The sequence below is a fragment of the Oncorhynchus gorbuscha genome, unplaced genomic scaffold (assembly GCF_021184085.1).
Source record: "Oncorhynchus gorbuscha isolate QuinsamMale2020 ecotype Even-year unplaced genomic scaffold, OgorEven_v1.0 Un_scaffold_2719, whole genome shotgun sequence".
NCBI lineage: Eukaryota > Metazoa > Chordata > Actinopteri > Salmoniformes > Salmonidae > Oncorhynchus > Oncorhynchus gorbuscha.
Window position 1 is genome coordinate 29,317 of NW_025747154.1, and position 26,443 is coordinate 55,759.

The 26,443-nt window shown below is 47.5% G+C and overlaps 1 protein-coding gene across 4 annotated transcripts in view; it reads left to right on the top strand.

Moving 5' to 3' along the window:
• Positions 1-26,443, top strand: part of LOC124026388 (kinesin-like protein KIF13B) — a 63,003-nt gene that overhangs the window by 27,090 nt on the left and 9,470 nt on the right. For all 4 annotated transcript variants that reach the window (XR_006837284.1, XM_046339410.1, XM_046339411.1 and 1 more), the window contains exons 13-24: positions 3,320-3,452; positions 5,927-6,076; positions 6,820-6,919; positions 7,139-7,265; positions 7,342-7,397; positions 11,043-11,161; positions 11,430-11,606; positions 14,639-14,731; positions 16,622-16,780; positions 17,398-17,475; positions 25,645-25,704; positions 26,304-26,415. Coding sequence is in view for 3 of the 4 variants with exons in the window: in XM_046339410.1 (XP_046195366.1) it covers positions 3,320-3,452; positions 5,927-6,076; positions 6,820-6,919; positions 7,139-7,265; positions 7,342-7,397; positions 11,043-11,161; positions 11,430-11,606; positions 14,639-14,731; positions 16,622-16,780; positions 17,398-17,475; positions 25,645-25,704; positions 26,304-26,415 (1,364 nt within the window). In the remaining variant the exon portion in view is untranslated. The remainder of the gene's footprint in view (positions 1-3,319; positions 3,453-5,926; positions 6,077-6,819; positions 6,920-7,138; positions 7,266-7,341; positions 7,398-11,042; positions 11,162-11,429; positions 11,607-14,638; positions 14,732-16,621; positions 16,781-17,397; positions 17,476-25,644; positions 25,705-26,303; positions 26,416-26,443) is intronic.

The window sequence follows — 26,443 nt, forward strand, 5'->3', positions numbered from 1 at the left end:
GGTGGGGTCAGGTGACTGGAGCTGTGGGTTGTTATATAACCAGGTGGGGTCAGGTGACTGGAGCTGTGGGTTGGTATATAACCAGGTGGGGTCAGGTGACTGGAGCTGTGGGTTGTTGTATAACCAGGTGGGGTCAGGTGACTGGAGCTGTGGGTTGGTATATAACCAGGTGGGGTCAGGTGACTGGAGCTGTGGGTTGTTATATAACCAGGTGGGGTCAGGTGACTGGAGCTGTGGGTTGTTATATAACCAGGTGGGGTCAGGTGACTGGAGCTGAGGGTTGTTATATAACCAGGTGGGGTCAGGTGACTGGAGCTGTGGGTTGGTATATAACCATGTGGGGTCAGGTGACTGGAGCTGAGGGTTGTTATATAACCAGGTGGGGTCAGGTGACTGGAGCTGAGGGTTGTTATATAACCATGTGGGGTCAGGTGACTGGAGCTGTGGGTTGTTATATAACCAGGTGGGGTCAGGTGACTGGAGCTGTGGGTTGTTATATAACCAGGTGGGGTCAGGTGACTGGAGCTGTGGGTTGGTGTATAACCAGGTGGAGGTGTGGGTTGGTATATAACCAGGTGACTAGAGCTGTGGGTTGGTGTATAACCAGGTGGGGTCAGGTGACTGGAGCTGTGGGTTGGTGTATAATCAGGTGACTAGAGCTGAGGGTTGGTATATAACCAGGTGGAGCTGTGGGTTGGTATATAACCAGGTGGAGCTGTGGGTTGGTATATAACCAGGTGGAGCTGTGGGTTGGTATATAACCAGGTGGAGCTGTGGGTTGGTGTATAACCAGGTGGAGCTGTGGGTTGGTGTATAACCAGGTGGAGCTGTGGGTTGGTGTATAACCAGGTGACTAGAGCTGTGGGTTGGTATATAACCAGGTGACTGGAGCTGTGGGTTGGTATATAATCAGGTGACTGGAGCTGTGGGTTGGTATATAACCAGGTGACTGGAGCTGTGGGTTGGTATATAACCAGGTGACTGGAGCTGTGGGTTGGTATATAACCAGGTGACTGGAGCTGTGGGTTGGTATATAACCAGGTGACTGGAGCTGTGGGTTGGTATATAATCAGGTGACTGGAGCTGTGGGTTGGTATATAACCAGGTGACTGGAGCTGTGGGTTGGTATATAACCAGGTGACTGGAGCTGTGGGTTGGTATATAACCAGGTGACTGGAGCTGTGGGTTGGTATATAACCAGGTGACTGGAGCTGTGGGTTGGTATATAATCAGGTGACTGGAGCTGTGGGTTGGTATATAACCAGGTGACTGGAGCTGTGGGTTGGTATATAATCAGGTGACTGGAGCTGTGGGTTGGTATATAACCAGGTGACTGGAGCTGTGGGTTGGTATATAACCAGGTGGAGCTGTGGGTTGGTATATAACCAGGTGGGGTCAGGTGACTGGAGCTGTGGGTTCTTATATAACCAGGTGGGGTCAGGTGACTGGAGCTGTGGGTTGTTATATAACCAGGTGGGGTCAGGTGACTGGAGCTGTGGGTTGGTATATAACCAGGTGACTGGAGCTGTGGGTTGGTATATAACCAGGTGACTGGAGCTGTGGGTTGGTATATAACCAGGTGACTGGAGCTGTGGGTTGGTATATAATCAGGTGACTGGAGCTGTGGGTTGGTATATAATCAGGTGACTGGAGCTGTGGGTTGGTATATAACCAGGTGGGGTCAGGTGACTGGAGCTGTGGGTTGGTATATAACCAGGTGGGGTCAGGTGACTGGAGCTGAGGGTTGGTATATAACCAGGTGGGGTCAGGTGACTGGAGCTGTGGGTTGTTATATAACCAGGTGGGGTCAGGTGACTGGAGCTGTGGGTTATATAACCAGGTGGGGTCAGGTGACTGGAGCTGTGGGTTGGTATATAACCAGGTGGGGTCAGGTGACTGGAGCTGTGGGTTGTTGTATAACCAGGTGGGGTCAGGTGACTGGAGCTGTGGGTTGGTGTATAACCAGGTGGGGTCAGGTGACTGGAGCTGTGGGTTGTTATATAACCAGGTGGGGTCAGGTGACTGGAGCTGTGGGTTGTTATATAACCAGGTGGGGTCAGGTGACTGGAGCTGAGGGTTGTTATATAACCAGGTGGGGTCAGGTGACTGGAGCTGTGGGTTGGTATATAACCATGTGGGGTCAGGTGACTGGAGCTGAGGGTTGTTATATAACCAGGTGGGGTCAGGTGACTGGAGCTGAGGGTTGTTATATAACCATGTGGGGTCAGGTGACTGGAGCTGTGGGTTGTTATATAACCAGGTGGGGTCAGGTGACTGGAGCTGTGGGTTGTTATATAACCAGGTGGGGTCAGGTGACTGGAGCTGTGGGTTGGTGTATAACCAGGTGGAGGTGTGGGTTGGTATATAACCAGGTGACTAGAGCTGTGGGTTGGTGTATAACCAGGTGGGGTCAGGTGACTGGAGCTGTGGGTTGTTATATAACCAGGTGGGGTCAGGTGACTGGAGCTGTGGGTTGGTGTATAACCAGGTGGAGGTGTGGGTTGGTATATAACCAGGTGACTGGAGCTGTGGGTTGGTATATAACCAGGTGGAGCTGTGGGTTGGTATATAACCAGGTGGGGTCAGGTGACTGGAGCTGTGGGTTCTTATATAACCAGGTGGGGTCAGGTGACTGGAGCTGTGGGTTGTTATATAACCAGGTGGGGTCAGGTGACTGGAGCTGTGGGTTGGTATATAACCAGGTGACTGGAGCTGTGGGTTGGTATATAACCAGGTGACTGGAGCTGTGGGTTGGTATATAACCAGGTGACTGGAGCTGTGGGTTGGTATATAATCAGGTGACTGGAGCTGTGGGTTGGTATATAATCAGGTGACTGGAGCTGTGGGTTGGTATATAACCAGGTGACTGGAGCTGTGGGTTGGTATATAATCAGGTGACTGGAGCTGTGGGTTGGTATATAACCAGGTGACTGGAGCTGTGGGTTGGTATATAGCCAGGTGACTGTGGGTTGGTATACTTTAACCTTTTTTATTTAGAGACCCCCCCGCACCTCTCTGATTCAGAGGTGTTGGGTTAAATGCGGACGATACATTTCAGTCGAATGAATTTTTTGTTGTTGTGCAGTTTTGTTATTCTTTAGTTGTTTTTTTAAAATCCTCTTATACTTGTTCTGTAGTAAATGTTTTACTTTTCTTATCCTCTTATACTTGTTCTGTAGTAAATGTTTTAGTTTTTTTCCTGGGAAGCACATTGTGTTGTTTTCCATGTCTGAAATGTTCTGTATAAATAAACCTTGATTTGATTACTGTCGTGTGTGTGTGTGTGTGTGTGTGTGTGTGTGTGTGTGTGTGTGACCAGGTGGAGTGAGGTGACTCGTAGATTAGAGCTGTGGGTTCAGTTGTTGGAGCTGAATGACGCAGGAGAGTTCACCCCTGTAGAGGTCCTACCACCCAAGGACGTGGGCACTGGGGGCATCTTCCTGCTCAGACAGGTCGGGAGCTTGTTTTCTGTGTGCAGTACAGGACACAGTGTGTTTTGGCGCTACCTCTTGGGAGTCTACAAGAGTTGTTTTATTTGATGTATACTAGATGTTTAGTAGGAAAAGTCTGTGATCCCTGCAGGGCCAGTCTGTAACCTGAACCCTGTCTCCCCCTCCCCAGGGCCAGTCTCTAACCTGAACCCTGTCTCCCCCTCCCCAGGGCCAGTCTGTAACCTGAACCCTGTCTCCCCCTCCCCAGGGCCAGTCTGTAACCTGAACCCTGTCCCCCAGGGCCAGTCTCTAACCTGAACCCTGTCCCCCAGGGCCAGTCTGTAACCTGAACCCTGTCCCCCCCTCCCCAGGGCCAGTCTGTAACCTGAACCCTGTCCCCCAGGGCCAGTCTGTAACCTGAACCCTGTCCCCCCTCCCCAGGGCCAGTCTGTAACCTGAACCCTGTCCCCCAGGGCCAGTCTCTAACCTGAACCCTGTCTCCCCCTCCCCAGGGCCAGTCTGTAACCTGAACCCTGTCTCCCCCTCCCCAGGGCCAGTCTGTAACCTGAACCCTGTCTCCCCCTCCCCAGGGCCAGTCTGTAACCTGAACCCTGTCTCCCCCTCCCCAGGGCCAGTCTGTAACCTGAACCCTGTCTCCCCCTCCCCAGGGCCAGTCTGTAACCTGAACCCTATCCCCCAGGGCCAGTCTGTAACCTGAACCCTGTCCCCCAGGGCCAGTCTGTAACCTGAACCCTGTCCCCCAGGGCCAGTCTGTAACCTGAACCCTGTCCCCCAGGGCCAGTCTGTAACCTGAACCCTGTCCCCCAGGGCCAGTCTGTAACCTGAACCCTGTCCCCCAGGGCCAGTCTGTAACCTGAACCCTGTCTCCCCCTCCCCAAGGCCAGTCTCTAACCTGAACCCTGTCTCCCCCTCCCCAAGGCCAGTCTCTAACCTGAACCCTGTCTCCCCCTCCCCAGGGCCAGTCTGTAACCTGAACCCTGTCTCCCCTCCCCAGGGCCAGTCTGTAACCTGAACCCTGTCTCCCCCTCCCCAGGGCCAGTCTGTAACCTGAACCCTGTCTCCCAGGGCCAGTCTGTAACCTGAACCCTGTCTCCCCCTCCCCAGGGCCAGTCTGTAACCTGAACCCTGTCTCCCCCTCCCCAGGGCCAGTCTCTAACCTGAACCCTGTCTCCCAGGGCCAGTCTGTAACCTGAACCCTGTCTCCCAGGGCCAGTCTGTAACCTGAACCCTGTCCCCCAGGGCCAGTCTGTAACCTGAACCCTGTCCCCCAGGGCCAGTCTGTAACCTGAACCCTGTCTCCCCCTCCCCAGGGCCAGTCTCTAACCTGAACCCTGTCTCCCCTCCCCAGGGCCAGTCTCTAACCTGAACCCTGTCCCCCAGGGCCAGTCTGTAACCTGAACCCTGTCTCCCCCTCCCCAAGGCCAGTCTCTAACCTGAACCCTGTCTCCCCTCCCCAGGGCCAGTCTCTAACCTGAACCCTGTCCCCAGGGCCAGTCTGTAACCTGAACCCTGTCTCCCCCTCCCCAGGGCCAGTCTCTAACCTGAACCCTGTCTCCCCTCCTCGGGCCAGTCTCTAACCTGATCCCTGTCTCCCCCTCCTCAGGGCCAGTCTCTAACCTGATCCCTGTCTCCCCTCCTCAGGGCCAGTCTCTAACTTGATCCCTGTCTCCCCTCCTCAGGGCCAGTCTCTAACCTGAACCCTGTCTCCCCCCTCCTCAGGGCCAGTCTCTAACCTGATCCCTGTCTCCCCCTCCTCAGGGCCAGTCTCTAACTTGATCCCTGTCTCCCCTCCTCAGGGCCAGTCTCTAACCTGAACCCTGTCTCCCCCTCCTCAGGGCCAGTCTCTAACCTGAACCCTGTCCCCCAGGGCCAGTCTGTAACCTGAACCCTGTTTCCTCCTCCCCAGGGCCAGTCTGTAACCTGAACCCTGTCTCCCCCTCCTCAGGGCCAGTCTGTAACCTGAACCCTGTCTCCCCCTCCTCAGGGCCAGTCTCTAACCTGAACCCTGTCCCCCAGGGCCAGTCTGTAACCTGAACCCTGTCTCCCCTCCCCAGGGCCAGTCTGTAACCTGAACCCTGTCTCCCCCTCCTCAGGGCCAGTCTCTAACCTGAACCCTGTCTCCCCCTCCCCAGGGCCAGTCTCTAACCTGAACCCTGTCCCCCAGGGCCAGTCTGTAACCTGAACCCTGTCTCCCCTCCCCAGGGCCAGTCTCTAACCTGAACCCTGTCTCCCCTCCCCAGGGCCAGTCTCTAACCTGAACCCTGTTTCCCCCTCCTCAGGGCCAGTCTCTAACCTGAACCCTGTCTCCCCCTCCCCAGGGCCAGTCTTTAACCTGAACCCTGTTTCCCCCTCCTCAGGGCCAGTCTTTAACCTGAACCCTGTCTCCCCCTCCCCAGGGCCAGTCTCTAACCTGAACCCTGTCTCCCCCTCCCCAGGGCCAGTCTCTAACCTGAACCCTATCTCCCCCTCCCCAGGGCCAGTCTCGTCGTGTTCAGGTGGAGGTCCGGTCCGTACAGGACTCGGGCACCATGCCTCTCATTGCCACAAAAATCCTCTCTGTTTCCATCGGCAATGTGGAGGTTCGGCAGGCCCGCCCTTCGGATGAGGACATGGACAGCTATCAGGTAACACTGATTGGAATCAGTTTATGGTAGTCTGAGACATTGGGAGAACCTCAATTGTATTTCCTTGACTACTCGTGTCCTCACTCCTCTCCTCCTTCTCAAAGCCCATTGGATTTAAATGTCAGAGGTTCCTCCCCTCTCATCTTCTCTTCCAATGGGCTTTGATAGGAAGGAGAGGAGAGAGAAAGGAATAAAGGCAATGCAGATGAGATTCTCCCTGTGAGTTGAGTGAAGGACGGAGGAGATTCTCCCCGTGAGGTGAGTGGAGGACGGAGGGGATTCTCCCCGTGAGGTGAGTGGAGGACGGAGGGGATTCTCCCCGTGAGGTGAGTGGAGGACGGAGGGGATTCTCCCCGTGAGGTGAGGTGAGTGGAGGACGGAGGAGATTCTCCCCGTGAGGTGAGTGGAGGACGGAGGGGATTCTCCCCGTGAGGTGAGTGGAGGACGGAGGAGATTCTCCCCGTGAGGTCAGTGGAGGAAAGTAGTCAAGTTTTTTTTCCTCAGTTGTGCACACCGTACCGAAACAGAAATGTTGTTCTTATTGGACAAGTTCAGATAGTACCAGGGCTGAGGTGTGAGTCTGTAGGAGAAGACAATCTATATAGGAGGGATAGAGCTGAAGTGTGTGTGTGTGTGTGTGTGTGTGTGTGTGTGTGTGTGTGTGTGTGTGTGTGTGTGTGTGTGTGTGTGTGTGTGTGTGTGTGTGTGTGTGTGTGTGTGTGTGTGTGTGTGTGTGTGTGCAGGAAGTTGATCTGGAGAGGTTGAGGGACCAGTGGCTGACCACCCTCACTACGAGACAAGAGTACCTGGACCAGCACCTGCAGAAGATGGTCCAAAAGCCCGGTCAGCCCTGACTAACACACTACATTACACACAGAGCGTATTGATGACCTCCTCACGACACACATTACATTACACACCGAGCATATTGATGACCTCCTCACGACACACACTACACACAGAGCATATTGAAGACCTCCTTACGACACTCACTACACACAGAGAGCAGTTTGACAAGACTATAATCAGTGACTATGGTACTGTGTGTATGTGTGTGTGTAGATAAGTCAGAGGATGACGTGGAGAGGGAGGCTCAGCTGTTAGAATGTCGTCTGACCCTGACAGAGGAACGTAACGCCGTCCTGTTACCTTCGGCTGGTAGCGGGATCCCTGGAGCCCCCGCAGAGAGGTAGAGGGGGTGTGTGTTAGGGGGGGAGTGCTGTGAGCTCCCAGTGTTCTGATTGGTTAATTTCCCCCTATTACAGAGTTCCTGTTCCTGGGATGGAGACTCACATTCCTGTCCTCTTCCTGGACCTTAGTGGTACGTTCTGCTCTTTTCTCCTCTCTCCTTCTCTCTTTTCTCCTCTCTCCTTCTCTCTTTTCCTCTCTCCTTCTCTCTTTTCTCCTCTCTCCTTCTCTCTTTTCCTCTCTCCTTCACTCTTTTCCTCTCTCCTTCTCTCTTTTCCTCTCTCCTTCTCTCTTTTCCTCTCTCCTTCACTCTTTTCCTCTCCTTCTCTCTTTTCCTCTCTCCTTCTCTCTTTTCCTCTCTCCTTCTCTCTTTTCCTCTCTCCTTCTCTCTTTTCCTCTCTCCTTCTCTCTTTTCCTCTCTCCTTCTCTCTTTTCCTCTCTCCTTCTCTCTTTTCCTCTCTCCTTCTCTCTTTTCCTCTCCTTCTCTCTTTTCCTCTCCTTCACTCTTTTCCTCTCTCCTTCACTCTTTTCCTCTCTCCTTCTCTCTTTTCCTCTCTCCTTCACTCTTTTCCTCTCTCCTTCACTCTTTTCCTCTCTCCTTCTCTCTTTTCCTCTCTCCTTCACTCTTTTCCTCTCTCCTTCTCTCTTTTCCTCTCTCCTTCACTCTTTTCCTCTCTCCTTCTCTCTTTTCCTCTCTCCTTCTCTCTTTTCCTCTCTCCTTCACTCTTTTCCTCTCTCCTTCTCTCTTTTCCTCTCTCCTTCTCTCTTTTCCTCTCTCCTTCTCTCTTTTCCTCTCTCCTTCACTCTTTTCCTCTCTCCTTCACTCTTTTCCTCTCTCCTTCACTCTTTTCCTCTCCTTCACTCTTTTCCTCTCTCCACTCTTTTCCTCTCTCCACTCTTTTCCTCTCTCCTTCACTCTTTTCCTCTCTCCTTCACTCTTTTCCTCTCCTTCACTCTTTTCCTCTCTCCTTCACTCTTTTCCTCTCTCCTTCACTCTTTTCCTCTCTCCTTCTCTCTTTTCCTCTCTCCTTCTCTCTTTTCCTCTCTCCTTCACTCTTTTCCTCTCTCCTTCACTCTTTTCCTCTCTCCTTCTCTCTTTTCCTCTCTCCTTCACTCTTTTCCTCTCTCCTTCACTCTTTTCCTCTCCTTCACTCTTTTCCTCTCTCCACTCTTTTCCTCTCTCCTTCACTCTTTTCCTCTCTCCTTCACTCTTTTCCTCTCTCCTTCACTCTTTTCCTCTCCTTCTCTCTTTTCCTCTCTCCTTCACTCTTTTCCTCTCTCCTTCTCTTTTCCTCTCTCCTTCTCTCTTTTCCTCTCTCCTTCACTCTTTTCCTCTCTCCTTCACTCTTTTCCTCTCTCCTTCACTCTTTTCCTCTCTCCTTCTCTCTTTTCCTCTCTCCTTCACTCTTTTCCTCTCTCCTTCTCTCTTTTCCTCTCTCCTTCACTCTTTTCCTCTCTCCTTCTCTCTTTTCCTCTCTCCTTCTCTCTTTTCCTCTCTCCTTCACTCTTTTCCTCTCTCCTTCTCTCTTTTCCTCTCTCCTTCTCTCTTTTCCTCTCTCCTTCTCTCTTTTCCTCTCTCCTTCTCTCTTTTCCTCTCTCCTTCACTCTTTTCCTCTCTCCTTCACTCTTTTCCTCTCTCCTTCACTCTTTTCCTCTCTCCACTCTTTTCCTCTCTCCACTCTTTTCCTCTCTCCACTCTTTTCCTCTCTCCACTCTTTTCCTCTCTCCACTCTTTTCCTCTCTCCACTCTTTTCCTCTCTCCACTCTTTTCCTCTCTCCTTCACTCTTTTCCTCTCTCCTTCACTCTTTTCCTCTCTCCTTCACTCTTTTCCTCTCTCCACTCTTTTCCTCTCTCCACTCTTTTCCTCTCTCCTTCACTCTTTTCCTCTCTCCACTCTTTTCCTCTCTCCTTCACTCTTTTCCTCTCTCCTTCACTCTTTTCCTCTCTCCTTCTCTCTTTTCCTCTCTCCTTCTCTCTTTTCCTCTCTCCTTCTCTCTTTTCCTCTCCTTCTCTCTTTCCCTTCTTCACTCTCCCTTCTTCATGTTAGATAAACTAATTGGCCGCATTTCAGGCAGTTAAGAAATAGGTCTGCCTCCTCAATTAAGAGAGAGGTCTGCCTCCTCAATTAAGAGAGAGGTGTGCCTCCTCAATTAAGAGAGAGGTGTGCCTCCTCAATTAAGAGAGAGGTGTGCCTCCTCAATTAAGAGAGAGGTGTGCCTCCTCAATTAAGAAAGCTAAATCAAGCTACTCTACTCTCTAATTTCTATCGGACAGCTGCAGGTTCATCTACATTTTCTAAACTGTTCAATGAACTGAAGCATGGAAATTCTTCTCCTTCCCTGCCTAAGAAAGTTGTCAGACTCTGGCATCATTACTGAAAGAAATGAGAAGTGATGCTTTTAAAAAGCATTTTATTTTGGCAGGCTTTTTATTTGAAAGAAACTGTGGTTTAATTGACCCTGGTCAGCCAGCCAGTCAACTGCCTGCCCCTCATTCAGACTCCAGTTGGCTCATTGGCAGATCAGTCAACTGCCCGCCCCTCATTCAGACTCCAGTTGGCTCATTGGAAGATCAGTCAACTGCCCGCCCCTCATTCAGACTCCAGTTGGCTCATTGGAAGATCAGTCAACTGCCCGCCCCTCATTCAGACTCCAGTTGGCTCATTGGCAGATCAGTCAACTGCCCACCCCTCATTCAGACTCCAGTTGGCTTATTGGAAGATCAGTCAACTGCCCGCCCCTCATTCAGACTCCAGTTGGCTCATTGGAAGATCAGTCAACTGCCCGCCCCTCATTCAGACTCCAGTTGGCTCATTGGAAGATCAGTCAACTGCCCGCCCCTCATTCAGACTCCAGTTGGCTCATTGGCAGATCAGTCAACTGCCCGCCCCTCATTCAGACTCCAGTTGGCTCATTGGCAGATCAGTCAACTGCCCGCCCCTCATTCAGACTCCAGTTGGCTCATTGGCAGATCAGTCAACTGCCCGCCCCTCATTCAGACTCCAGTTGGCTCATTGGCAGATCAGTCAACTTCTACTGAATGTTTATTTTAACTTCAACAACGTTCTACTAGTGATGTGCTAGATGCCTTGCTTAAAAAAAAATATCCTGGGGCTGATTTGCTCGATCTTTTCATGCTGCAGCTTCCTGTTCCCCTTGATTGCAGAGTCATTGACACACATTTTTAATCTAACGATTATCGCCAGAGTTTGGAAGGCGGCCCCTCATGACTATTTTTTTATTTATTATTTAGGTCGATCTTGAAATTTTCTTGCCTAGAAAAACATGTTCAAATCATTTAATCAACTGTTAGCTTAGGTCTTAATGAATACACCTTGGTCTCAGCATTGACTCCCTGTCTAAATGAAGACACCTTGGTCTCAGCATTGACTCCCTGTCTAAATGAAGACACCTTGGTCTCAACATTGACTCCCTGTCGAAGTAAAGACACCTTGGTCTCAGCATTGACTCCCTGTCTAAATGAAGACACCTTGGTCTCAGCATTGACTCCCTGTCTAAATGAAGACACCTTGGTCTCAGCATTGACTCCCTGTCGAAGTAAAGACACCTTGGTCTCAGCATTGACTCCCTGTCTAAATGAAGACACCTTGGTCTCAGCGATGACTACCTGTCTAAATGAAGACACCTTGGTCTCAGCATTGACTCCCTGTCTAAATGAAGACACCTTGGTCTCAACATTGACTCCCTGTCTAAATGAAGACCTCTCTGTCTCTGTCTCTCTCTCTCTGTCTGTCTCTCTCTCTCGCTCTCTCTCTAGCTGATGATTTCCAGGACAACCTGTCTGCTCCGCTGGCTGGAGGTCTGGACGCCATGCTGAACCATGAGGATGAGGATGAGTTCTTCGACCTGCACATCGTCAAACATTCCGATGGAGAGGTGAGCTAACGGTCTTAAAGACACAAACTGGAGCTGAAACCGACTGAGGCTCTAACACCAGTAGTGATCTCCTGGTCCAAATCAACACCTCGTCTTTTCTTAAGACTCTTGTCATAGATCTGAAAGGATCCGATGTGTAGGAACCGGTGCTACCGGCCCGGTGGAATCTCTGCCGAGCTGCTTACCCCTATCAGACCCCTTTTAAGGTCTATCAGAAGTAACGAGGGGACTAGATGTTGAACCAGGCATGTATCATCCCCCTCCCCAGGTTGGTGCGGAGGCGGCGTGGGACTCTACGGTACATGACTGTCCCCAGTTGAGTCGCAGCGCGTCGGCTGACCTCCGAGTGTACCTGACAGTCAGGGTCGTAGTTCAGCTCTCACACCCTGCTAACATGCAGCTGGTTCTCAGAAAACGCATCTGTGTCAACGTATCCGGGCGACAGGTAGGAGTCACACACACACTGGACGACAGGTAGGAGTCACACACACACTGGACGACAGGTAGGAGTCACACACACACTGGACGACAGGTAGGAGTCACACGCACACTGGACGACAGGTAGGAGTCACACGCACACTGGACGACAGGTAGGAGTCACACGCACACTGGACGACAGGTAGGAGTCACACGCACACTGGACGACAGGTAGGAGTCACACGCACACTGGACGACAGGTAGGAGTCACACACACACTGGACGACAGGTAGGAGTCACACACACACTGGACGACAGGTAGGAGTCACACACACACTGGACGACAGGTAGGAGTCAAACACACACTGGACGACAGGTAGGAGTCACACACACACTGGACGACAGGTAGGAGTCACACACACACTGGACAACAGGTAGGAGTCACACACACACTGGACGACGGGTAGGAGTCACACACACACCGGACGACGGGTAGGAGTCACACACACACCGGACGACGGGTAGGAGTCACACACACACCGGACGACAGGTAGGAGTCACACACATACTGGACGACAGGTAGGAGTCACACACACACTGGACGACAGGTAGGAGTCACACACACACCGGACGACAGGTAGGAGTCACACACACACCGGACGACAGGTAGGAGTCACACACACACCGGACGACAGGTAGGAGTCACACACACACCGGACGACGGGTAGGAGTCACACACACACCGGACGACAGGTAGGAGTCACACACACACCGGACGACGGGTAGGAGTCACACACACACCGGACGACAGGTAGGAGTCACACACACACCGGACGACGGGTAGGAGTCAAACACACTGGACAACAAATCAGAAATATGCTCAGTAGTATCCAGTCTATACCAATGCTGTTTTGTATGATAGTTATAGTGTAGTATATGATGTATCTTAATTTGGTGTAGTTGATGTGGGTGTAGTTGATGTGGGTGTAGTTGATGTTTATATCGTGGGTGTAGTTGATGTGGGTGTAGTTGATGTTTATATCGTGGGTGTAGTTGATGTTTATATCGTGGGTGTAGTTGATGTGGGTGTAGTTGATGTTTATATCGTGGGTGTAGTTGATGTTTATATCGTGGGTGTAGTTGATGTGTTTATATCGTGGGTGTAGTTGATGTGTTTATATCGTGGGTGTAGTTGATGTTTATATCGTGGGTGTAGTTGATGTTTATATCGTGGGTGTAGTTGATGTTTATATCGTGGGTGTAGTTGATGTTTATATCGTGGGTGTAGTTGATGTTTATATCGTGGGTGTAGTTGATGTTTATATCGTGGGTGTAGTTGATGTGTTTATATCGTGGGTGTAGTTGATGTGTTTATATCGTGGGTGTAGTTGATGTTTATATCGTGGGTGTAGTTGATGTGTTTATATCGTGGGTGTAGTTGATGTTTATATCGTGGGTGTAGTTGATGTTTATATCGTGGGTGTAGTTGATGTGTTTATATCGTGGGTGTAGTTGATGTGTTTATATTGTGGGTGTAGTTGATGTGTTTATATCGTGGGTGTAGTTGATGTTTATATCGTGGGTGTAGTTGATGTGTTTATATCGTGGGTGTAGTTGATGTGTTTATATCGTGGGTGTAGTTGATGTGTTTATATCGTGGGTGTAGTTGATGTGTTTATATCGTGGGTGTAGTTGATGTGTTTATATCGTGGGTGTAGTTGATGTGTTTATATCGTGGGTGTAGTTGATGTTTATATCGTGGGTGTAGTTGATGTGTTTATATCGTGGGTGTAGTTGATGTGTTGATATCGTGGGTGTAGTTGATGTGTTTATATCGTGGGTGTAGTTGATGTGTTGATATCGTGGGTATAGTTGATGTGTTTATATCGTGGGTATAGTTGATGTGTTTATATCGTGGGTGTAGTTGATGTGTTTATATCGTGGGTGTAGTTGATGTGTTTATATCGTGGGTGTAGTTGATGTGGGTGTAGTTGATGTGTTTATATCGTGGGTGTAGTTGATGTGTTTATATCGTGGGTGTAGTTGATGTTTATATCGTGGGTGTAGTTGATGTTTATATCGTGGGTGTAGTTGATGTTTATATCGTGGGTGTAGTTGATGTGTTTATATCGTGGGTGTAGTTGATGTGTTTATATCGTGGGTGTAGTTGATGTGTTGATATCGTGGGTGTAGTTGATGTGTTTATATCGTGGGTGTAGTTGATGTTTATATCGTGGGTGTAGTTGATGTGTTGATATCGTGGGTGTAGTTGATGTGTTGATATCGTGGGTGTAGTTGATGTGTTGATATCGTGGGTGTAGTTGATGTGTTTATATCGTGGGTGTAGTTGATGTGTTGATATCGTGGGTGTAGTTGATGTGTTGATATCGTGGGTGTAGTTGATGTGTTGATATCGTGGGTGTAGTTGATGTGTTGATATCGTGGGTGTAGTTGATGTGTTGATATCGTGGGTGTAGTTGATGTGTTGATATCGTGGGTGTAGTTGATGTGTTGATATCGTGGGTGTAGTTGATGTGTTTATATCGTGGGTGTAGTTGATGTGTTTATATCGTGGGTGTAGTTGATGTGTTTATATCGTGGGTGTAGTTGATGTGTTTATATCGTGGGTGTAGTTGATGTGTTTATATCGTGGGTGTAGTTGATGTGTTTATATCGTGGGTGTAGTTGATGTGTTTATATCGTGGGTGTAGTTGATGTTTATATCGTGGGTGTAGTTGATGTGTTTATATCGTGGGTGTAGTTGGTGTTTATATCGTGGGTGTAGTTGATGTTTATATCGTGGGTGTAGTTGATGTTTATATCGTGGGTGTAGTTGATGTGTTTATATCGTGGGTGTAGTTGGTGTTTATATCGTGGGTGTAGTTGATGTGTTTATATCGTGGGTGTAGTTGATGTGTTTATATCGTGGGTGTAGTTGATGTTTATACCGTGGGTGTAGTGGATGTTTATATCGTGGGTGTAGTGGATGTTTATATCGTGGGTGTAGTGGATGTTTATATCGTGGGTGTAGTGGATGCTGATATCATGGTTATGTACCAGGGTTGGGGTCAGAGTCTGATGAAGAAGATGTCTCATCGCAGCACCATTCCTGGCTGTGGAGTCACCTTGGAGATCGTCTCCAACATACCTGGGGTGAGAGAAACGCAGGTGTTTTGGTGCAAACACCCGTGAACTCATTTAATTTCAGTTACCTTTATATATTAATTCCCTTGAGGTTAAATACCTGTTTTTGGATTGAGAACCGGTCAAATTAAGCAGGAGTAAAACGACCTGGAAAATACAGTAAAACGACCTGGAAAATACAGTAAAACGACCTGGAAAATACAGTAAAACGACCTGGAGAATACGGTAAAAAGACCTGGAGAATACGGTAAAAAGACCTGGAGAATACGGTAAAAAGACCTGGAGAATACGGTAAAAAGACCTGGAGAATACGGTAAAAAGACCTGGAGAATACGGTAAAAAGACCTGGAGAATACAGTAAAAAGAACTGGAGAATACAGTAAAAAGACCTGGAGAATACAGTAAAAAGTACATCATGTTTTGGTGCCAACATGGCACCCAGAAACTTTTCAATCTCAATGGTGCCCAAACCCAGTTAGCTGAGGTCTGTTTTCATGATTTATGGCACATGTTGATGAGGTCACTGTGATATTGTCACTTTAGATGGGTGTCCAGAAGTAACAGTTGTCATATAGTTTTTGGCTCTGACACATTAACTACAGTGCATTATCTATTAAACATGATTTATGATACATTATCTTATACAGGTAACTGTCAAAAGAACAGAAACACCAACATAAAGTGTCTTTAAAGGGCGTTGGTCCACCACGAACCAGAACAGCTTCATTACACCTTGGCCTAGATTCTACAAATGTCTATTGGATGGAAGAAACAAGTGTCTGGAAGTCTATTGGATGGAAGGAACAAGTGTCTGGAAGTCTATTGGATGGAAGAAACAAGTGTCTGGAAGTCTATTGGATGGAAGGAACAAGTGTCTGGAAGTCTATTGGATGGAAGAAACAAGTGTCTGGAAGTCTATTGGATGGAAGAAACAAGTGTCTGGAAGTCTATTGGATGGAAGAAACAAGTGTCTGGAAGTCTATTGGATGGAAGGAACAAGTGTCTGGAAGTCTATTGGATGGAAGGAACAAGTGTCTGGAAGTCTATTGGGTGGAAGGAACAAGTGTCTGGAAGTCTATTGGGTGGAAGGAACAAGTGTCTGGAAGTCTATTGGATGGAAGGAACAAGTGTCTGGAAGTCTATTGGATGGAAGGAACAAGTGTCTGGAAGTCTATTGGATGGAAGGAACAAGTGTCTGGAAGTCTATTGGGTGGAAGGAACAAGTGTCTGGAAGTCTATTGGGTGGAAGGAACAAGTGTCTGGAAGTCTATTGGATGGAAGGAACAAGTGTCTGGAAGTCTATTGGATGGAAGGAACAAGTGTCTGGAAGTCTATTGGATGGAAGGAACAAGTGTCTGGAAGTCTATTGGGTGGAAGGAACAAGTGTCTGGAAGTCTATTGGGTGGAAGGAGTGTCTGGAAGTCTATTGGATGGAAGGAACAAGTGTCTGGAAGTATATTGGATGGAAGGAACAAGTGTCTGGAAGTCTATTGGATGGAAGAAACACCATTCTTTCATCCTTTGGGGTTCTGTTGATGGTGGTGGAAAACTCTGTCTCAGACGCCTCTACAAAATCTCCCATAAGATCTGGTGACTGAGAAAGCCATGGGTAATGGGTTACATTGTTTTCATGCTCATCAAACCATTCAGTGACCTCTCGTGTCCTGTGAATGGGGGCATTGGGGCATAGTCATGATATCTAAAATAATGGCCTGCCAGGCATTATTATACATGACCCTAAGCATGATGGGATGTTAATTGCTTAATTAACTCAGGGACCACACCCTGTGGAAGCACCTGCTTTCAATACACTGTACTTTTGTATCCCTCATTTTCTAAGGTGTTTGCATTATTTTGTCAGTTACCTGTATATTATCGATGCTTCTCCCCCCCCTCCAGGAGGTCCAGGGTCCAGAGGACAGAGAGATGCTGGCCAGACTAGCCGCCAGTGTGGATGTTCAGGATGTCCAGTCAGGGGACAGTGAGGCTGCCATAGAGAAGTACCTCCGCAGTGTCCTGGCTGTGGAGAATATACTCACCCTGGACCGACTACGACAGGTAGACGGACAGGCAGACCTCTCCACAATAATACATACAGTCGTGGCCAAACGTTTTGAGAATGACACAAATATTAATTTCCACAACGTTTGCTGCTTCAGTGTCTTTAGATATTTTTGTCAGATGTTACTATGGAACACTGAAGTATAATTACAAGCATTTCATAAGTGTCAAAGGCTTTTATTGACAATTACATGAAGTTGATGCAAAGAGTCAATATTTGCAGTGTTGACCCTTTTGAAGCTTCCAGTCTGTTATTTGAACTCAATCAGCATGACCGAGTGATCTCTATCCTTGTCCTTGTCAACACTCACACCTGTGTTTACGAGAGAATCACTGACATGATGTCAGCTGGTCCTTTTGTGGCAGAGCTGAAATGCAGTGGGAATGTTTTTTGGGGGATTCAGTTCATTTGCATGGCAAATAGGGACTTTGCAATTAATTGCAATTCATCTGATCACTCTTCATAACATTCTGGAGTACAAATAGCCACCATACAAACTGAGGCAGCAAACTGTTTGTGAAAATTAATATTTGTGTCATTCTCAAAACTTTAGGCCACGACTGTACACACCCCTCTTACATAACATAAACCCTGTGTGTCTGTGTGTGTGTAGGAAGTTGCAGTGAAGGAGCGGTTGTCTGTCAAGACCAAGTCTCCCAGACGTGCTCTCAGCTCTCCTAATGTGAACCGGGTAAGAAATGAGCTCACACGGTCTATCGACCTGTACCTTAAGGCTTTAGCATGCTTCAGTTCGGCTGGCGCCTAGCCCAACTCGCCTAGCCCAACTCGGCTAGCCCAACTCGGCTAGCCCAACTCGGCTAGCCCAACTCGCCTAGCCCAACTCGGCTAGCCCAACTCGGCTAGCCCAACTCGGCTAGCCCAACTCGCCGTTTTGTAAAAGGAGAAAATAACGACAATAGGACTGTTTGTCCATCTTGAGATGCCGTAGCCAGTATACACTTCCTCCAAAATAGTCAGTGAATTTATACTGAACAAAAATATGAACGCAACGTGTAAAGTTTTGTAAAGACTCCTGAACATCTCGTCAAATGGCTACCCAGACTATTGTAAAGACTCCTGAACATCTGGTCAAATGGCTACCCAGACTATTGTAAAGACTCCTGAACATCAAATGGCTACCCAGACTATTGTAAAGACTCCTGAACATCTCGTCTAATGGCTACCCAGACTATTGTAAAGACTCCTGAACATCAAATGGCTACCCAGACTATTGTAAAGACTCCTGAACATCTCGTCTAATGGCTACCCAGACTATTGTAAAGACTCCTGAACATCAAATGGCTACCCAGACTATTGTAAAGACTCCTGAACATCTCGTCTAATGGCTACCCAGACTATTGTAAAGACTCCTGAACATCTCGTCTAATGGCTAACCAGACTATTGTAAAGACTCCTGAACATCAAATGGCTACCCAGACTATTGTAAAGACTCCTGAACCTCAAATGGCTACCCAGACTATTGTAAAGACTCCTGAACATCAAATGGCTACCCAGACTATTGTAAAGACTCCTGAACATCTCGTCTAATGGCTACCCAGACTATTGTAAAGACTCCTGAACATCAAATGGCTACCCAGACTATTGTAAAGACTCCTGAACATCTCGTCTAATGGCTACCCAGACTATTGTAAAGACTCCTGAACATCAAATGGCTACCCAGACTATTGTAAAGACTCCTGAACATCTCGTCTAATGGCTACCCAGACTATTGTAAAGACTCCTGAACATCTCGTCTAATGGCTAACCAGACTATTGTAAAGACTCCTGAACATCAAATGGCTACCCAGACTATTGTAAAGACTCCTGAACCTCAAATGGCTACCCAGACTATTGTAAAGACTCCTGAACATCAAATGGCTACCCAGACTATTGTAAAGACTCCTGAACATCTCGTCTAATGGCTACCCAGACTATTGTAAAGACTCCTGAACATCAAATGGCTACCCAGACTATTGTAAAGACTCCTGAACATCTCGTCTAATGGCTACCCAGACTATTGTAAAGACTCCTGAACATCAAATGGCTACCCAGACTATTGTAAAGACTCCTGAACATCTCGTCTAATGGCTACCCAGACTATTGTAAAGACTCCTGAACATCTCGTCTAATGGCTAACCAGACTATTGTAAAGACTCCTGAACATCAAATGGCTACCCAGACTATTGTAAAGACTCCTGAACATCTCGTCTAATGGCTACCCAGACTATTGTAAAGACTCCTGAACATCTCGTCTAATGGCTACCCAGACTATTGTAAAGACTCCTGAACATCTCGTCTAATGGCTAACCAGACTATTGTAAAGACTCCTGAACATCAAATGGCTACCCAGACTATTGTAAAGACTCCTGAACCTCAAATGGCTACCCAGACTATTGTAAAGACTCCTGAACATCAAATGGCTACCCAGACTATTGTAAAGACTCCTGAACATCTCGTCTAATGGCTACCCAGACTATTGTAAAGACTCCTGAACATCAAATGGCTACCCAGACTATTGTAAAGACTCCTGAACATCTCGTCTAATGGCTACCCAGACTATTGTAAAGACTCCTGAACATCAAATGGCTACCCAGACTATTGTAAAGACTCCTGAACATCTCGTCTAATGGCTACCCAGACTATTGTAAAGACTCCTGAACATCTCGTCTAATGGCTAACCAGACTATTGTAAAGACTCCTGAACATCAAATGGCTACCCAGACTATTGTAAAGACTCCTGAACATCTCGTCTAATGGCTAACCAGACTATTGTAAAGACTCCTGAACATCTCGTCTAATGGCTACCCAGACTATTGTAAAGACTCCTGAACATCAAATGGCTACCCAGACTATTGTAAAGACTCCTGAACATCTCGTCTAATGGCTACCCAGACTATTGTAAAGACTCCTGAACATCAAATGGCTACCCAGACTATTGTAAAGACTCCTGAACATCTCGTCTAATGGCTACCCAGACTATTGTAAAGACTCCTGAACATCTCGTCTAATGGCTAACCAGACTATTGTAAAGACTCCTGAACATCAAATGGCTACCCAGACTATTGTAAAGACTCCTGAACCTCAAATGGCTACCCAGACTATTGTAAAGACTCCTGAACATCAAATGGCTACCCAGACTATTGTAAAGACTCCTGAACATCTCGTCTAATGGCTACCCAGACTATTGTAAAGACTCCTGAACATCAAATGGCTACCCAGACTATTGTAAAGACTCCTGAACATCTCGTCTAATGGCTACCCAGACTATTGTAAAGACTCCTGAACATCAAATGGCTACCCAGACTATTGTAAAGACTCCTGAACATCTCGTCTAATGGCTACCCAGACTATTGTAAAGACTCCTGAACATCTCGTCTAATGGCTAACCAGACTATTGTAAAGACTCCTGAACATCAAATGGCTACCCAGACTATTGTAAAGACTCCTGAACCTCAAATGGCTACCCAGACTATTGTAAAGACTCCTGAACATCAAATGGCTACCCAGACTATTGTAAAGACTCCTGAACATCAAATGGCTACCCAGACTATTGTAAAGATTCCTGAACATCAAATGGCTACCCAGACTATTTGCAGTGCCACACCCACCCCCTCTTTACACCTGCAACTTTCTGTTATTATCAATGCATAGTCACTTTAATAACTCTACATACATTTACATATTACCTCAATGACCTCAAATAACCGGTGCCCCCTAAAGATGGCCCCTCTACAGATGGTGGCTAACTGGGCATTCACAATAATTATATATATATATATATATATATGCCTATATTTGGTGTATCATTTTACTGCAAGAAATGCTTAATTCTGCCCCTCCACATTGACACTGTACCGGTACCCCCCTGTATATAGCCTCCACATTGACCCTGTACCGGTACCCCCCTGTATATAGCCTCCACATTGACCCTGTACCGGTACCCCCTGTATATAGCCTCCACATTGACTCTGTACCGGTACCCCCTGTATATAGCCTCCACATTGACTCTGTACCGGTACCCCCTGTATATAGCCTCCACATTGACTCTGTACCGGTACCCCCTGTATATAGCCTCCACATTGACCCTGTACCGTAATACCCTGTATATAGCCTCCACATTGACTCTGTACCGTAATACCCTGTATATAGCCTCCACATTGACTCTGTACCGTAACACCCTGTATATAGCCTCCGCATTGACTCTGTACCGTAATACCCTGTATATAGCCTCCGCATTGACTCTGTACCGTAATACCATGTATATAGCCTCCACATTGACTCTGTACCGTAATACCATGTATATAGCCTCCACATTGACTCTGTACCGGTACCCCCTGTATATAGTCTCCACATTGACTCTGTACCGTAATATCCTGTATATAGCCTCCACATTGACTCTGTACCGTAATACCCTGTATATAGCCTCTACATTGACTCTGTACCGTAATACCCTGTATATAGCCTCCACATTGACTCTGTACCGTAATACCCTGTATATAGCCTCCACATTGACTCTGTACCGGTACCCCCTGTATATAGTCTCCACATTGACTCTGTACCGTAATACCCTGTATATAGCCTCCACATTGACTCTGTACCGTAATACCCTGTATATAGCCTCCACATTGACTCTGTACCGTAATACCCTGTATATAGCCTCCACATTGACTCTGTACCGTAATACCATGTATATAGCCTCCACATTGACTCTGTACCGTAATACCATGTATATAGCCTCCACATTGACTCTGTACCGTTATACCCTGTATATAGCCTCCACATTGACTCTGTACCGTAATACCCTGTATATAGCCTCCACATTGACTCTGTACCGTAATACCATGTATATAGCCTCCACATTGACTCTGTACCGTAATACCATGTATATAGCCTCCACATTGACTCTGTACCGTAATACCATGTATATAGTCTCGCTACTGTTATTTCACTGCTGCTCTTTAATGACATATTTTTTAAACTGCATTGTTGGTTAGGGGCTCATCAGTAAGCCTCTCTACTCTATATAGCCTTTCTACTGTATACATCAGTAAGGTCTACTACACCTGTTGTATTCAGCATTTCACTGTAAGGTCTACTGCACCTGTTGTATTCAACATTTCACTGTGAGGTCTACTACACCTGTTGTATTCAACATTTCACTGTGAGGTCTACTACACCTGTTGTATTCAGCATTTCACTGTAAGGTCTACTACACCTGTTGTATTCAGCATTTCACTGTGAGGTCTACTACACCTGTTGTATTCAGCATTTCACTGTGAGGTCTACTACACCTGTTGTATTCAGCATTTCACTGTGAGGTCTACTACACCTGTTGTATTCAGCATTTCACTGTGAGGTCTACTACACCTGTTGTATTCAGCATTTGACTGTGAGGTCTACCTACACCTGTTGTATTCAGCATTTCACTGTAAGGTCTACTGCACCTGTTGTTTTCAGCATTTCACTGTAAGGTCTACTACACCTGTTGTATTCAACATTTCACTGTAAGGTCTACTACACCTGTTGTATTCAACATTTCACTGTAAGGTCTACTACACCTGTTGTATTCAGCATTTCACTGTAAGGTCTACTACACCTGTTGTATTCAGCATTTCACTGTAAGGTCTACTACACCTGTTGTATTCAACATTTCACTGTAAGGTCTACTACAGTGCTGCTGCTGCTAAAGCCACTTTCTACCACTCTAAATTCCAAGCATCTGCCTCTAACCCTAGGAAGCTCTTTGCCACCTTTTCCTCCCTCCTGAATCCTCCTCCCCCCCCCCCCTCCTCCCTCTCTGCAGATGACTTCGTCAACCATTTTGAAAAGAAGGTCGACGACATCCGATCCTCGTTTGCTAAGTCAAACGACACCGCTGGTTCTGCTCACACTGCCCTACCCTGTGCTCTGACCTCTTTCTCCCCTCTCTCTCCAGATGAAATCTCGCGTCTTGTGACGGCCGGCCGCCCAACAACCTGCCCGCTCGACCCTATCCCCTCCTCTCTTCTCCAGACCATTTCCGGAGACCTTCTCCCTTACCTCACCTCGCTCATCAATTTATCCCTGACCGCTGGCTACGTCCCTTCCGTCTTCAAGAGAGCGAGAGTTGCACCCCTTCTGAAAAAACCTACACTCGATCCCTCCGATGTCAACAACTACAGACCAGTATCCCTTTCTTTTCTCTCCAAAACTCTTGAACGTGCCGTCCTTGGTCAGCTCTCCCGCTATCTCTCTCAGAATGACCTTCTTGATCCAAATCAGTCAGGTTTCAAGACTAGTCATTCAACTGAGACTGCTCTTCTCTGTATCACGGAGGCGCTCCGCACCGCTAAAGCGAACTCTCTCTCCTCTGCTCTCATCCTTCTAGACCTATCGGCTGCCTTCGATACTGTGAACCATCAGATCCTCCTCTCCACCCTCTCCGAGTTGGGCATCTCCGGCGCGGCCCACGCTTGGATTGCGTCCTACCTGACAGGTCGCTCCTACCAGGTGGCGTGGCGAGAATCTGTCTCCTCACCACGCGCTCTCACCACTGGTGTCCCCCAGGGCTCTGTTCTAGGCCCTCTCCTATTCTCGCTATACACCAAGTCACTTGGCTCTGTCATAACCTCACATGGTCTCTCCTATCATTGCTATGCAGACGACACACAATTAATCTTCTCCTTTCCCCTTCTGATGACCAGGTGGCGAATCGCATCTCTGCATGTCTGGCAGACATATCAGTGTGGATGACGGATCACCACCTCAAGCTGAACTTCGGCAAGACGGAGCTGCTCTTCCTCCCGGGAAGGACTGCCCGTTCCATGATCTCGCCATCACGGTTGACAACTCCATTTTGTCCTCCTCCCAGAGCGCTAAGAACCTTGGCGTGATCCTGGACAACACCCTGTCGTTCTCAACTAACATCAAGGCGGTGGCCCGTTCCTGTAGGTTCATGCTCTACAACATCCGCAGAGTACGACCCTGCCTCACACAGGAAGCGGCGCAGGTCCTAATCCAGGCACTTGTCATCTCCCGTCTGGATTACTGCAACTCGCTGTTGGCTGGGCTCCCTGCCTGTGCCATTAAACCCCTACAACTCATCCAGAACGCCGCAGCCCGTCTAGTGTTCAACCTTCCCAAGTTCTCTCACGTCACCCCGCTCCTCCGCTCTCTCCACTGGCTTCCAGTTGAAGCTCGCATCCGCTACAAGACCATGGTGCTTGCCTACGGAGCTGTGAGGGGAACGACACCTCAGTACCTCCAGGCTCTGATCAGGCCCTACACCCAAATAAGGGCACTACGTTCATCCACCTCTGGCCTGCTCGCCTCCCTACCACTGAGGAAGTACAGTTCCCGCTCAGCCCAGTCAAAACTGTTCGCTGCTCTGGCTCCCCAATGGTGGAACAAACTCCCTCACGACGCCAGGACAGCGGAGTTAATCACCACCTTCCGGAGACACCTGAAACCCCACCTCTTTAAGGAATACCTAGGATAGGATAAAGTAATCCTTCTCACCCCCCCCCCTTAAAATATTTAGATGCACTATTGTAAAGTGGCTGTTCCACTGGATGTCATAAGGTGAATGCACCTATTTGTAAGTCGCTCTGGATAAGAGCGTCTGCTAAATGACTTAAATGTAAATATACTACACCTGTTGTATTCAGCATTTCACTGTAAGGTCTACTACACCTGTTGTAATTCAGCATTTCACTGTAAGGTCTATATACCTGTTGTATTCGGCTCATGTGACTGACATTTGATTTGATTTCATGAACTGAAATAAGAGCCGAGAAATGTTTCGCACAAAAAGCTTATTTCTCTTCTCTGCACAAATTTAGTTTACATCCTTGTTAGTGAGCATTTCTCCTTTGCCAAGATAATCCATCCACCTGGCAGGTGTGGCATATCAAGAAGCTGATTAAACAGCATGATCTTTACACAGGTGCACCTTGTGCTGGGGGGACAATAGAAGTACAGTTTTGTCACACAACACAATGCCACAGATGCAGTTGGCATGCTGACTGCAGGAATGTCCACCAGAGCATTGAATGTTAATTTCTCTACCATAAGCCGCCTCCGACGTCGGTTGAGAGAATTTGCTGTACATCCAACCGGCCTTAACCACAGACCACGTGAAGGGCGTCGTGTGGGCAAGCGGTTTGTCGATGTCAACCATGTGAACAGAGGGCCACATGGTGGCGGTGGGGTTATGGTATGGGCAGGCATAAGCTACGGACAATGAGCACAATGGCATTTTATCGATGGCCATTTGACACAGAGATGTTATGATTATTTTATTTTTTATTTCACCTTTATTTAACCAGGTAGGCCAGTTGAGAACACCTTTATTTAACCAGGTAGGCCAGTTGAGAACACCTTTATTTAACCAGGTAGGCCAGTTGAGAACACCTTTATTTAACCAGGTAGGCCATTTGAGAACAAGTTCTCATTTACAACCTTACGACCTGGCCAAGATAAAGCAAAGCAGTTCGACACATACAACAACACAGAGTTACACATGGAGTAAACAAAAATACAGTCAATAACACAGTTGAAAAATAAGTCTATATACAATGTGAGCAAGTGAGATGAGATAAGGGAGGTAAAGCCAAAAAAAGGGCCACGGTGGCGAAATAATTGCAATTTAGCAAATAAACACTGGAATGGTAGATGTGTAGATACTGTGATGAGATCCTGAGGCCCATTTTTTTATTTTTTTGTATCTGACCAACAGATGCATATCTGTATTCCAAGACGACAGTGTAACTAACCTAAGACTTGCGCTAGCTCTCTAAACTAAGGATTTAGCTCAGCAGGCTAACGCAGTCTTGTTTGAACCCTGGTCCTGCTAACCATCCAGGTCTCTTCCTTCTTCTAGCTGTCAGGATCCTGGAGCAGACAGGACCTGTCCACCAACCACAGGCTACATGGCAACAAGGTGAGACGTCCCTAAACTAGGTTATTCTAGAAAAACAGACCCCCCCCCATGTGTACAGCAACTTCTATAGTTTGTGTGTCAAGCACCATGGCAACATAATCTAACAACACCTTAACTGTCAAACACCATGGCAACATACTCTAACAACACCCTAACTATCAAACACCATGGCAACATACTCTAACAACACCTTAACTATCAAACACCATGGCAACATACTCTAACAACACCTTAACTATCAAACACCATGGCAACATACTCTAACAACACCCTAACTATCAAACACCATGGCAACATACTCTAACAACACCTTAACTATCAAACACCATGGCAACATACTCTAACAACACCTTAACTATCAAACACCATGGCAACATACTCTAACAACACCTCAACGAACAACAAAACCGTAACCATATCTCTACCAACCAGGGTTGGGATCAATTTAATTTCAATACCAGTCAGGAAGTACAATCAAATTCCAATTGTCTTCAATGATTTTAAATTTGCTTTCTGAATTGAAATGGAATTGACCCCAATCCTGCTGCCAACTATATGTCACAAAAATGGTTCTACTGTTCCATCCCTGGTATCCTCAGGGCTGGTCCGAGAGTCACCAGGACCTGTCAGTTGTTCCTCCCCCGTCCCACTCCAGACGTACCCTCCCTGCCTCCACTCTACCTCTGGCCCAGAACATCCTCCCTGACACTGGTAAGAACAACACAGTCCTCTGATATAA